General features: G+C 41.5%; 1 protein-coding gene across 1 annotated transcript; it reads right to left on the bottom strand.

The window, feature by feature from the left end:
• Nucleotides 1-1,110: 1,110 nt before the first annotated feature.
• Nucleotides 1,111-9,002, bottom strand: LOC147143999 (polyadenylate-binding protein 1A). Its single transcript, XM_086039187.1, has 15 exons — nucleotides 8,160-9,002; nucleotides 7,774-7,967; nucleotides 7,482-7,597; nucleotides 5,901-6,040; nucleotides 5,472-5,566; nucleotides 4,869-5,006; nucleotides 4,600-4,695; nucleotides 3,836-4,108; nucleotides 3,634-3,724; nucleotides 3,430-3,552; nucleotides 3,209-3,351; nucleotides 2,864-2,948; nucleotides 2,320-2,450; nucleotides 1,559-1,649; nucleotides 1,111-1,466 (listed from the first exon to the last, which is right to left on the bottom strand). Exons 1-14 carry the CDS (start codon nucleotides 8,350-8,352, stop codon nucleotides 1,560-1,562), a joined length of 1,908 nt encoding a protein of 635 aa, XP_085895313.1. The 5' UTR covers nucleotides 8,353-9,002; the 3' UTR covers nucleotides 1,111-1,466; nucleotide 1,559.
• Between the last annotated feature and the right edge of the window lie 1,766 nt (nucleotides 9,003-10,768).

Here is a 10,768-nt window from a genome sequence, read left to right as displayed (position 1 = left end):
TTTGAATAAAAATAAACATTGGCATATATAACCAGGGTTTGGGTGAGATATCAGTTGCGTTCTGTTGGAGCTCTAGTCTACATGAGCAAGAGGTGTACAGTTTATGAGGGGCTGGATCATAACTTTGGTCTTGACAGTCAGTGATACTGAAGACAGAGAGGAAAGCCAAGCTGAGGTTTTCAGTTTATAGTTTAATTTTCATTTGCAATTGTTTAAAATGAAGTTGTTTTTATGAGAAATAAATGACTTTTTGTCTTTATCCTACCATAAATCTATACGGGTCAGTTTTGACCCCTAACACCACAGCTGTAACTATTGTTAATCATTTTAAATATAAAAATAAATAAAATAATTTTTGAGAGTAGGGATACTCTATTAGTTCTAATATTAGTTCAAGACGTGGACAATATAATGTTCAAACTCTTCGTTGTGAAGGCTGAATCTTTTATTTATGCATTGAAAATGCGTGAGAAGTATTCTAGGGTATCGGTGTGAGTCAGTTGGAATATTATCCATAGCCAGATGGTACAGCGTTGATGGCTTGAATTGAGGTTCCCTACACAGTGGCAGGCACAATCATTTACCCTCGCATCTCCAAGGAATCGCTTGATTGCACAATTTTACTACATTAGAAAACATTGGACGTTAATTTGCAAGTATGAAAATCCACTGAGCTGCCACATTTTTGACCACATGCAGTGATCAGTATTTTTGATTTGAGAGTCATAGAAGCCTTCAGTTTTTTTGTGTGGTCGTAACACTAAACTTTACCGCTAATGCGGTACATCACTGCACACGTAAAAAAAGGCATATCAAAACCGAACATTATTTTTCAAATAACTTACAAGTCTTGCATTGCCTATTGTATTGTGCAAATGGTCATAATACTGTGATTGTCAGTGTTGCAAATAGTATTTTGTGTATGTTCTGTGCATTGGTAGATCACATACCATGTTTTACCATCACTGATGATCCAACAGCACAGTACTCAATACTCACTCATAGATGTTTAAACTTTGCCTGAGCACACGGTGTCAACATGAGATTTGAGAGATTTCAAGATAGTGTCACCATATGAGTATTTACATTAGGACAAAAAGAATTCAGACACAATTTGAACGAGAATTTATTAGCCAGTAGTTAACTATAAACTTTCAAAAATGCTCTGGTACCTCCATCCCATACCATGGCTGATATTCTGAGCATTGAAACAGTAAAATGACATAAAACAGAGGAATGCATTTAAATTTAATTCAATTTTACCTATTTTGCTTTTTTTTTTCAAAAACGTTTTTTGTATATGATCAAGGTCTAGTCAAACCATCCCTAGACCTGGCAGAGTAAATGGTTTTCTTTTTTTTAAGAAAAAATTTATCATTTTGCAATGTTTTCAGTGTTTTAGGTTTTTCAATGTTTAATTTTTTTTCTCTTTTTCCATCGGTGAAGCAGGTTTCAAAATGCTCAATCTGTAGAGAGGAGTAAGAATTAATGGTTACATATTAATTTTGATATGACAACTCTTGAGCATTTGGCCAAACCAAATGAGACTCTTACACACCTTAGACACTGGGAACACCAGCAGGAGTGGTGGACTTCTGAGCAGCCTCTTTGGCCTGATGGGCCTGGAGCACAGCAACAGCCTCGTCCACCTAATTCAAAACAAGGCCTAATGAAACACTGTGCAATATTGTAATAAATCACAGCAGAGCTGAGTGAACAAAATGGAAAATGTCTGCAACTAAGGCCTTGTCTACACGTAGCCGGGTATTTTTTCTTTACCGTATATCCTCCCCCCGCCTGCGTTGGAATACACAAAAAAAAGCATCCACACGAAACCGCGGAAGTGCGTTTTCAAACACATGCCAAGCCTCTGGGTGGCAATAGCCAAATACTGTCCATTCAGAAGGAACGTCCGTCCTTTGACGTCACTTCTACGAAACCAAAAACATGGCGCCAAACTCGTTCGGGAGAACCGACAAGAGGTCAGAATTGCTTTTAAACATTTGGCTATAACAGAGGCAGCGCCGCGCGAATCCATGTTGGCTCGCATGAACGAACACACAACTTGCGCAATGACGAAGCAGTGATGTCGCACGGTGATGACGTAATTCTCCAGAGTGTAACCGTCCACAGCAAAACGCGCATCCGGAGATATCCGCAAATCTCCACTGCGGCCGGAGTTTTGCGTTTTCACTGAAAAAACTCAGGGGACGTGTGGATGATAGGGCTAACCGCAGGCTTATATCCTGGCGTTTTCAAAAACCCCGGCTACGTGTAGACAGGGCCTAAGTTTGTACTCAGTTTAAGACAATATCTGACCTTTGAGCGCAGGGATTCGGGCGATTCAAGCATGTGAAGAAGCTCAGAATTGTCAATCTCCAGCAGCATGCCAGTGATCTTGCCAGCCAGACTGGGGTGCATGTTCTGAATCAGGGGGAACAGTCGCTCACCTGAGGGAACAGCAAGTGCAATCTTTAGTAAGATGTATTTGATATATGTAGGGCTGTGCAATTAAAATGCAATTAAGATTATTACACTCCACGATTACAAAATTGGTAGAATCGTAACAAAATATGCATGTATATACAATGCACTGTTTACACAAGTAAATTATTAGAATTTATACATTTGCATCTTTTTTTTAATTGTATAGTAATTAATTTTATAAATTGTGTTTGGTCCAAAAGGAACTTACGTAGTGTTTCAAAGAAATGCTTGTCTTTATATCTTTACGTTTAAACATTTTGTTGTTTTGTACCTCAAAATAAATGATTGCTTGAATTGTGATTTCAATTACCAAAATAATTGTGATTAATATTTTTTTTGATAAATCGAGCAGCCCTAATAGAACTAAAATACTGACCAAGCATCTGCTTCTGTTCCTGAGGAGGGGCAGCAGCCAGCATGGAGGCAGTCAGCGGCTCCTGTCCTTGGACGTGGACAGCAGGCTATGTAAAAAAAAAAAATAAATAAAAATTAATTTTTTTTTTTAAAAACTACCCGGTATCGCACCATGTCCCTTTTGAACGTCCATTACATTTATTCAACTTCTCACATCAACTCATTCACTGCCAGGCATTTTCAGACCTTTCAGACCCCAAATTCGTCAATGTGTTAATTATACTGGGAGAGAAAACGTAATATAACATTTTATATGAAGTCCAGCACTGTATTTCTGACCAACGCAAAGAACATCACAACACTGAACCTGCTGCATGGTGACTTGCGGCTGGGAGGCCATGTGCTGCTGAGGATTGCGGACACCGGCGGCATATTTGTAGTGTGGCATTGCACGCACTGGGGCAGCAGTGGCTGAAGCACTAGTGGGGCGCTGACCGAGGGCCTGGGTGGCTGCGGTGCAGAAAGCAACACCCTCTTAATGCCACTATCATGAAGTCAAAGACTAAAGTGAAGACAAGTGAAACTCACGCATGCGTTGAGAGGCCATCATGCGTGGGACCTGGGTGTTTGTGGTGGCAGTGGGACGGATGGTGCTGAAAGTCTGGGGCCTGGGAGCTGAAGGCCGCATGGCATTTGGCATGTTCTGGAAATCTGGAGGAAGAATAAACCATTTGAGAGCTTGTCAACACTAACAAAAATAAATGTATCAAACACTAAAAAGTTTTCACTTACGCTGTGGTCGCACAGCCTGAGTGGCCCATCGAGGGCTGGGACGCAGCTGGGCCAGCTGATTGGCTGAGTAATATGCAGCACGGTTTTGGGCCTAAGGACAAATGCCAATACATGATCATCACATTTAAAACAGGAAATTCCCAACTACTACAGGACAAATCACCCACATACAAAAATCAGTATCACAAACTGCATGACTCACCGGAGGTATAGCTGCCATAAAGTAGCCAGAGGGTGGAGCTGGTTGGTAAGGGTTAAGAACAGGGTTGGGCACAGCCCTGACAGTGGCCATTCTCTGCATGTACTGATTGGTTAGATGGGCCTGACGCTCTTCTTTGCGTTGAGCCAGGGCCACATACAACGGTTTAGTGGCAACTATACGCCCATTCATCTCAGTCACAGCTTTGGTGGCCTCCTCTGGGGAAGAAAAGCACACAAAGCCGAAGCCTTTGCTGCGGCCACCCTCCATCATAACCTGGGGAGGAAGAAAAGTCAAGATAAGTGCTGCTTAAGTATCAACTTCAATTGAACATTGGCTGTTTATTTTATAGAGTGATTTAAAAAAATGGTGTAGCACAGTGGTCAACTGGTTAGCACGTCCACCTCACAGTTCAGAGGACGTGGATTCGATTGCAGCCCCAGCCTCCCTGTGTGGAGTTTGCATGTTCTCCCCCCGTGCTTGTGTGGGTTTTCTCCGGGTAGTCCAGTTTCCTCCCACATTCCAAAAACATGCATGGTAAGTTGATTGGACACTCTAAATTGCCCCAAGTTGTGATTGTGAGTGTGATAGTTTTGTCTCCATGTGCCCTGCTATTGGCTAGCAACTAATTCAGGGTGTCCCACGCCAACTTCACTAAGACAGCTGGGATAGGCTCCAGCATGCCCGCGACCCTTGTGAGGATAAGCGGTATAGATAATGGATGGATGGATTTAAAAAAAATGTGTGGGTTAACGCCTCATCCTCACCTTTGCACTTGTTATTGTTCCAAATGGAGAGAATTCCTTGCGTAGCCGCTCATCATCGAGGCCATCATCCAAGTTTTTCACATACAGGTTGACACCCTGAAAATCAAGGTGATCACAAGTTGGTTTTGAGTATCAATTTTGAGCTACTGCATACAAGGACATTAAAAAAAAAAAAAAAAAAGTATTTTAAACATTTCAGCATGAACAATAGTTCCAAGTTTGAAGGAAGCAAATACACCCCAAGCACAACATTCTCCTTTGAAACAAACCTGGTATCTGGTCATGCGATCCTGTTTCATCTGCTCAAATTTGCGTTTGAGCTCATTCTGGCGCTCCCCCTTTTTCTGTGCACGCCCCACATAAACTTGTCTGCCATTCAGTTCTTTACCGTTCATATCATCCACAGCCTACAAAGAGATAATGTGCAATTAAATACAATTAAATAAAATCACTCACTATGACATTAACCCTTGTCTGATGTTCGTATTTTTGTTATTCAGCCAGTGTTGATGGGTCTGGTGGACGCGCTAGAGTTTTGGGTTTTCAAAACACTACAATCAAATATATATTTGTATTTAAATATTCAGATGCTTACTACATCCTAATTGCAAGTCACATGAGCAGCAAACAATATCTGCCCTTTACCTTTTGTTAGATCACATTTCTGAATCGTGGTACTTGTTTTTTATAAATGAACTTTTTTTTTTAAAACCCTACAACAGTGTGTTATCACCATGAGGTTTCAGATATTCCCTGTTATTTTTCTTTTGATAAAAACTGAAAACAAGGTCCCACAGTCCCGAACACCATACAAGGGTTAAACAACATTGGCAAATTTAGCCCAATGGCAAGTGCACTTTATCCCTTCCTACCTTTTGTGCATCTTCATGTCTCTCAAAGCTAACGAAGCCAAATCCTTTGGACTTTCCACTTTCATCGGTCATAACACGGATACTGAGTGCTGGCCCTAAAGAAAGTATAATAAAAAAAAATAAAATAAAAAAAAAGGGTAAAAAACATGTTTGTTAAATATGCCTATGAAAATGTTGATTCATTCAAGTCAGTTCATTTTCAGGGAATTGGAACTCGACCTTCTTGTCTAGACTGTAGTGTTTGTGTACAAACCCAGTTTTGTATCCCCCAAGATAGAGGCACACCCTAAAACCATGAATGGTAGTTATCACTCTTTCGGATCCAAAACGACAGTTAAGATGCATTGAAGAGAGACATCTGCCTACCTACAGATAAGTTGCTTTGGGTGGAATCTCAGTAAACAAGGTTGGATGTTGTATAATACTTACCATATTTTCCAAACAGCTCCTTGAGCTTTTCATCATCCATATCCTCCCCAAAATTCTTAATATAGACATTGGTGAATTCTCTTGCACGGGCTCCAAGCTCTGCTTCCCTCTCTTTACGCGACTTGAAGCGCCCAACAAATCTATTGGCCAGAAAAGAAAATCATTAGCCAATTATGCCACGTGTGAATTACAGTTTGCCTGAAATCTATAGCTAATAATTGCAATTTACCATTTCCATCTCAGTAGATCTGGGGCATTTAAATTTATACACAGAGGGTTGCCGTACAAGTGAATGATGCAGGGGGGCACTTTGATATTTTTTCATCTTTTTATCAAACATGTCAAAAGTAACCTAATGTAGATCAATATATGTTCAGCAATTTGATATATTTGAAAAAGCCCACATAGCCCTGTGCAAACACTTTTCACACTGCATTTAACAGGGCGCAGCACGGCGTTGTCAAACCAATTCATTGTATGTGAGGTGAAGGACGGGGCCCATGGGATGAAGCACTGTGTTGCATGGAGCTGCATGACATTAGGACTTCAGCCATGACGACAAGGTACCCCGAATTGGAAAATGTTCTATTTGAGAGCGGCGATGTGACATCATACAAGCGCCACCAATCGGAGGAGCTGGCCAGGTGATTTAGTTTTATTTTGGCAAACTTATTTACAGGTAAGGCCATTATTTAACTATCCCAAGGTCCCACAGAGCCATTGGTATGTCTCTCTTGCAGCAAAATCTGTTTTTACTTTGTGACAGGCTGCTTCGTCAGCACTTCCAAATATGGGCACGCTGGCAACTGGGCCGCTATTTGCAGCTATTTCACGTTACTGCACTATTCTTTCACATTAGCGAGTGCAGTGTGAAAAGGACTTTAAGAGTGACAATGCAAATAGTAAATTAGCACTGTGGCACTTTGTTCATGACTTTCTCCTGTTGCACGTTCATTTGAAGAGGACGTCAACTTAAACATTTTTTTCAAGAATATGTTCTGTGCAGGCCCACTAGCTGAAACATGGCAATATTAATATGAAATATGAGTTACGTTTTTAGCCATCCATGGGGCGCCCATTTTGTCACTTCTGTCGACTGAAAATGACATCACAGACCCTTGTGTAATTTTCAGTCGACGGAAGTGACAACATAACCCCCCAGAGATGGGTAACAACGGGTGGATTTTGTTGCGTAACTCATATTCCACAAACAATAATGCTGTGTTTCAACTAGTGGGCCGGCATAAAACATTCTTAAAAAATATATATTTGGGTTGCCTTCCGCTTTCATAGAAAATGTTTAACGATACATTATGTGAATAAATTACATGGCAACTAAATTCACATTACTTAAGAAGCTATGAATATCAAAGCATATACGTAATGTTAATATTGAAATTGTGTACATTTCGTTTTTTGCTTAACAGCCAACCATTTTAAGCCTTGACACATTCAAGCAAGACTTTTCATATCTTGTTAATAATTAAACACACTGTCAGATACTGTCACTTCATTGATCATCATTCATTATTAAAAGATTAGTAAAACACTTCACTTAATGTCAACCATAATCCCACTTACACTTTTCTGTCATTGAGCAACATGCCATTCATTTTCTCAATGGCCCGCTCAGCAGCCTCGTGGGTCTCAAAGTGCACAAAGCCGTAACCCTTTGAGCCATTTTCATCACAAACCACCTTGGAGAGGGAACATTGAGCACTTCAGTAACAATCACAAACACCATGCATCGCAAATACATTTGACAAACAATGGGATTCGGCTTTGGATTGTGTCATGCAAAAGTAGTGGTGAGTATGCAAAACCTTCAAGCCTCAGACCAATGTGTGCACAAGACAAACACTGTTACGCCTACCTTACAGGACAGAATATTTCCGAATGCTGAAAAGGTATCATAGAGGGCCTTGTTATCTATGGACTTGTCCAGGTTCTTGATGAAAATGTTGCCCACTCCGCTCTTCCTCAGCGAGGGGTCTCGTTGAGACCACATGATGCGAAGTGGCCTGCCTTTGATCACGTCAAAATTCATGGTGTCCAGGGCTCTCTCGGCTGAAAAGATTGGACGCGTTCAATCAGCATGCAATGAATGCGGCTGTGTATACTCGGTAACTGAGGGTAATGCGTCCCTTTCCTGGATCGTGGCCAAAATACTTTGAACACAACACTGACATTTAGCTATCTTAACAGTTCAAAATGGAGTCAAGCAGTACTCACTAGCTTTCGACAAACGTTTAAACTCACCGTCAGCGGGCTGCTGGAAGTTCACATAGGCGTAACCGAGGGATCGACGGGTGATCATGTCGCGGCACACTCTGATAGACAAGATAGGCCCAGCCGGGCTGAATTTCTCGTACAGCATGGCCTCGGTTACGTCTGGATGCAGGTCCCCCACATAGAGGGAGGCCATGGGATAGCTTGGTGCGCTAGGGTTCATGACGACGACGCGTGCTCACACACGACACGTAATGTCAATTGACGCTCTATTAAAAGTCGAAAAACGCCCGTCTTCAATGTGAAGTGGTTTTCTTCTTTGTCCCGTCGTAAACGACTGGGCGTCCAGACGAGTTGTTCCGTTCGTTTCCTCCCAAAGGTGGCAACGTGGGCTAGCTAGCCTGATTAGCAAGCTATCGGAGCGTGGCCTAACCGATGCGGCTCGTGGGACTAATTTCCTTGCGTGTCGTTCACGGGCAGAACGAAATGGCCCGTAAACTCGCGGAGCTATTTGTTACAATTAACAAGAACGACTAACAGCGTTACAAGAAGCGTGGTAAACGGCGATTGAATTACCACGCACGCTTTCAATAATGGCGGTTATATCTTCACACGTTAGCTTGCTAGCGTCCGTCTAAGGTTCTTCTTGCTTTTCGCGTTGCTTGAGTTGGCAAATGAAATCCTGCTTCACCGATTTTTTTTTCTTATAAAAATATGTCTGCGTGTGCGCTCTAGCTTTTGGTTTGTTTCATAATAATAAAATGTGTGCCGTGACTAGCTACGGAGCACACCCAACGCAGACGGATTACAGGAATGAAAGGAAGGTCGGTGGAGGTTGTTTCCCGATACAAGTCCAAACCTCGGGGCGGTCGACACCATGCATGACGTCACGCGTCTCGCGATATTTTATGTTGTCTTTCATCATTTTCAGCTGCTCAGGCAAAATCTACTTCAAACTCAGCCCCACCCAATTACTTTTTAACATAACATGCACTGAAGCATTGTTATTACTTCCGGTTGATGTATTTTATATTTACAAATCGGAAATCGGACTACAATAAATGGTCAATTCATACTTTGGAAGACTGCAACGTTTAATGTGAAACCTCTAGCTCGTTTACATTGGCAAAGCTGGTTTAAGAACTACTAAACGACTCCTTTCAGTTTAACTGCTATAGTAGTACACACAAGAAGACACTGCGTTTTAAAAATGCGTTTTACTAGGAAGCATTGACCTGGGCTATGTAAGCAGAGATGCCTGCTAACCATAATCAAAATAATTGCTGTGTCTTTTTATTTCTCTAATAATAAATCTAATAATGTATTTATTTTGTATGTTGTATAATAATGTATTTATTAAATAATGTTTGTTTGAACGTTGTCAACTGCAGACATTTACACGTACGTGATATACACACAGTGTATGTCTGTAGTCAGCTGTTTATGTTTAAGACAGGAGGAGGAAAGGCGGGAGTTACCTTCTCTCAAGCACGCAAATAAATGTTGGTCAGAGATCTACAGATATCTATAACTAGGGGAGCTTCATTATTGAGGGTATATACATTTAAAATATTGACGAATGAAAATTAGGGCTCAAAATCTTTATTTAAATAATGAAAAATAGGGCTCAGTTAAAAAGTCACTTTTTAAATCCAAATGGAAGTGCTTGTGCGTGCGCAATGCGCAGCACTGAGGCCGTATTTCTGCACGTGCTTGCTTGTAGCATGAATGCTCTCCGAAGAAAAAGTCAACGATTGTTACGCTCAGGACCCAGCAATCAACTGTGAACGCCGAGGTGTGTTGACCCATTGCTGCGGTACGTCAGGACTTCCGCCATATTTCATGTGGCAGATCTGCTCGTGCCAGTAGGACTAAACCTGATAAAGCGGCAGTCTTCGAAGTGCACAATTTAAGGGCCATATTCTCTCGTGGCCTTTAATCCAGATTCTCCCATCGAGTGTGACACCTGTTACGGCTCACCTGACTTCCAGATTAAGTGGCTCCAGCTGTGGTCGTTAGGGCAAAATCCACTAATTTTGTTTCCTGTTTGCAGATTAGTTACATGCTGGGAAATCAATACATCATTTGCCTACCACAACTATTTGATGAAGGCAACTTTGGATGAGTCACTAGTGACTGTTTCCAGACCCTTATTAAAAAATAATAAATAAAATCGGTGTCCAAATTTTCTCTAAATTGCCTTCAATGTATTAAAACTTACACGTTTCCCCATATTACACAATTAATACAAACCTTTAGTACAAAGGTGTCAAACTCCAGTCCTCGAGGGCTGGTATCCTGCATGTTTTATAAGTTTCCCTCCTCCAAACACCTGATTCAAATGATCAGGATTGTTATCCGGCTCTTGTAGTGCTTGCTGATGGTTTATAACCTCCGTCCTCCCAACTGAACCTCTTGCCACCCCAGGAAAAACTGTCTAGAACCGTCAGCGGGCATGTTTATCACTGTCCGACAATTTGGTGAATGTGCCGGGGGCTGGGTTGGAGGCGATAACTCAAATATCTGATGGGTAAAATAGGACAACTCGATTCTAAAAGAATCGTTAGTGACAGCCCTACATTGGACGCCTCATTCACTGACCGCACAGGTGCATTCCAGCGACTGACAGTGCAATTTGG

Source organism: Filicampus tigris, chromosome 8 (genome assembly GCF_054856515.1).
Source record: "Filicampus tigris isolate MCC_2025a chromosome 8, RoL_Ftig_1.0, whole genome shotgun sequence".
Classification (NCBI taxonomy): domain Eukaryota; kingdom Metazoa; phylum Chordata; class Actinopteri; order Syngnathiformes; family Syngnathidae; genus Filicampus; species Filicampus tigris.
Note: the sequence above shows the minus strand (reverse complement) of the source record. Positions and strands in the feature narration are given on the sequence as shown.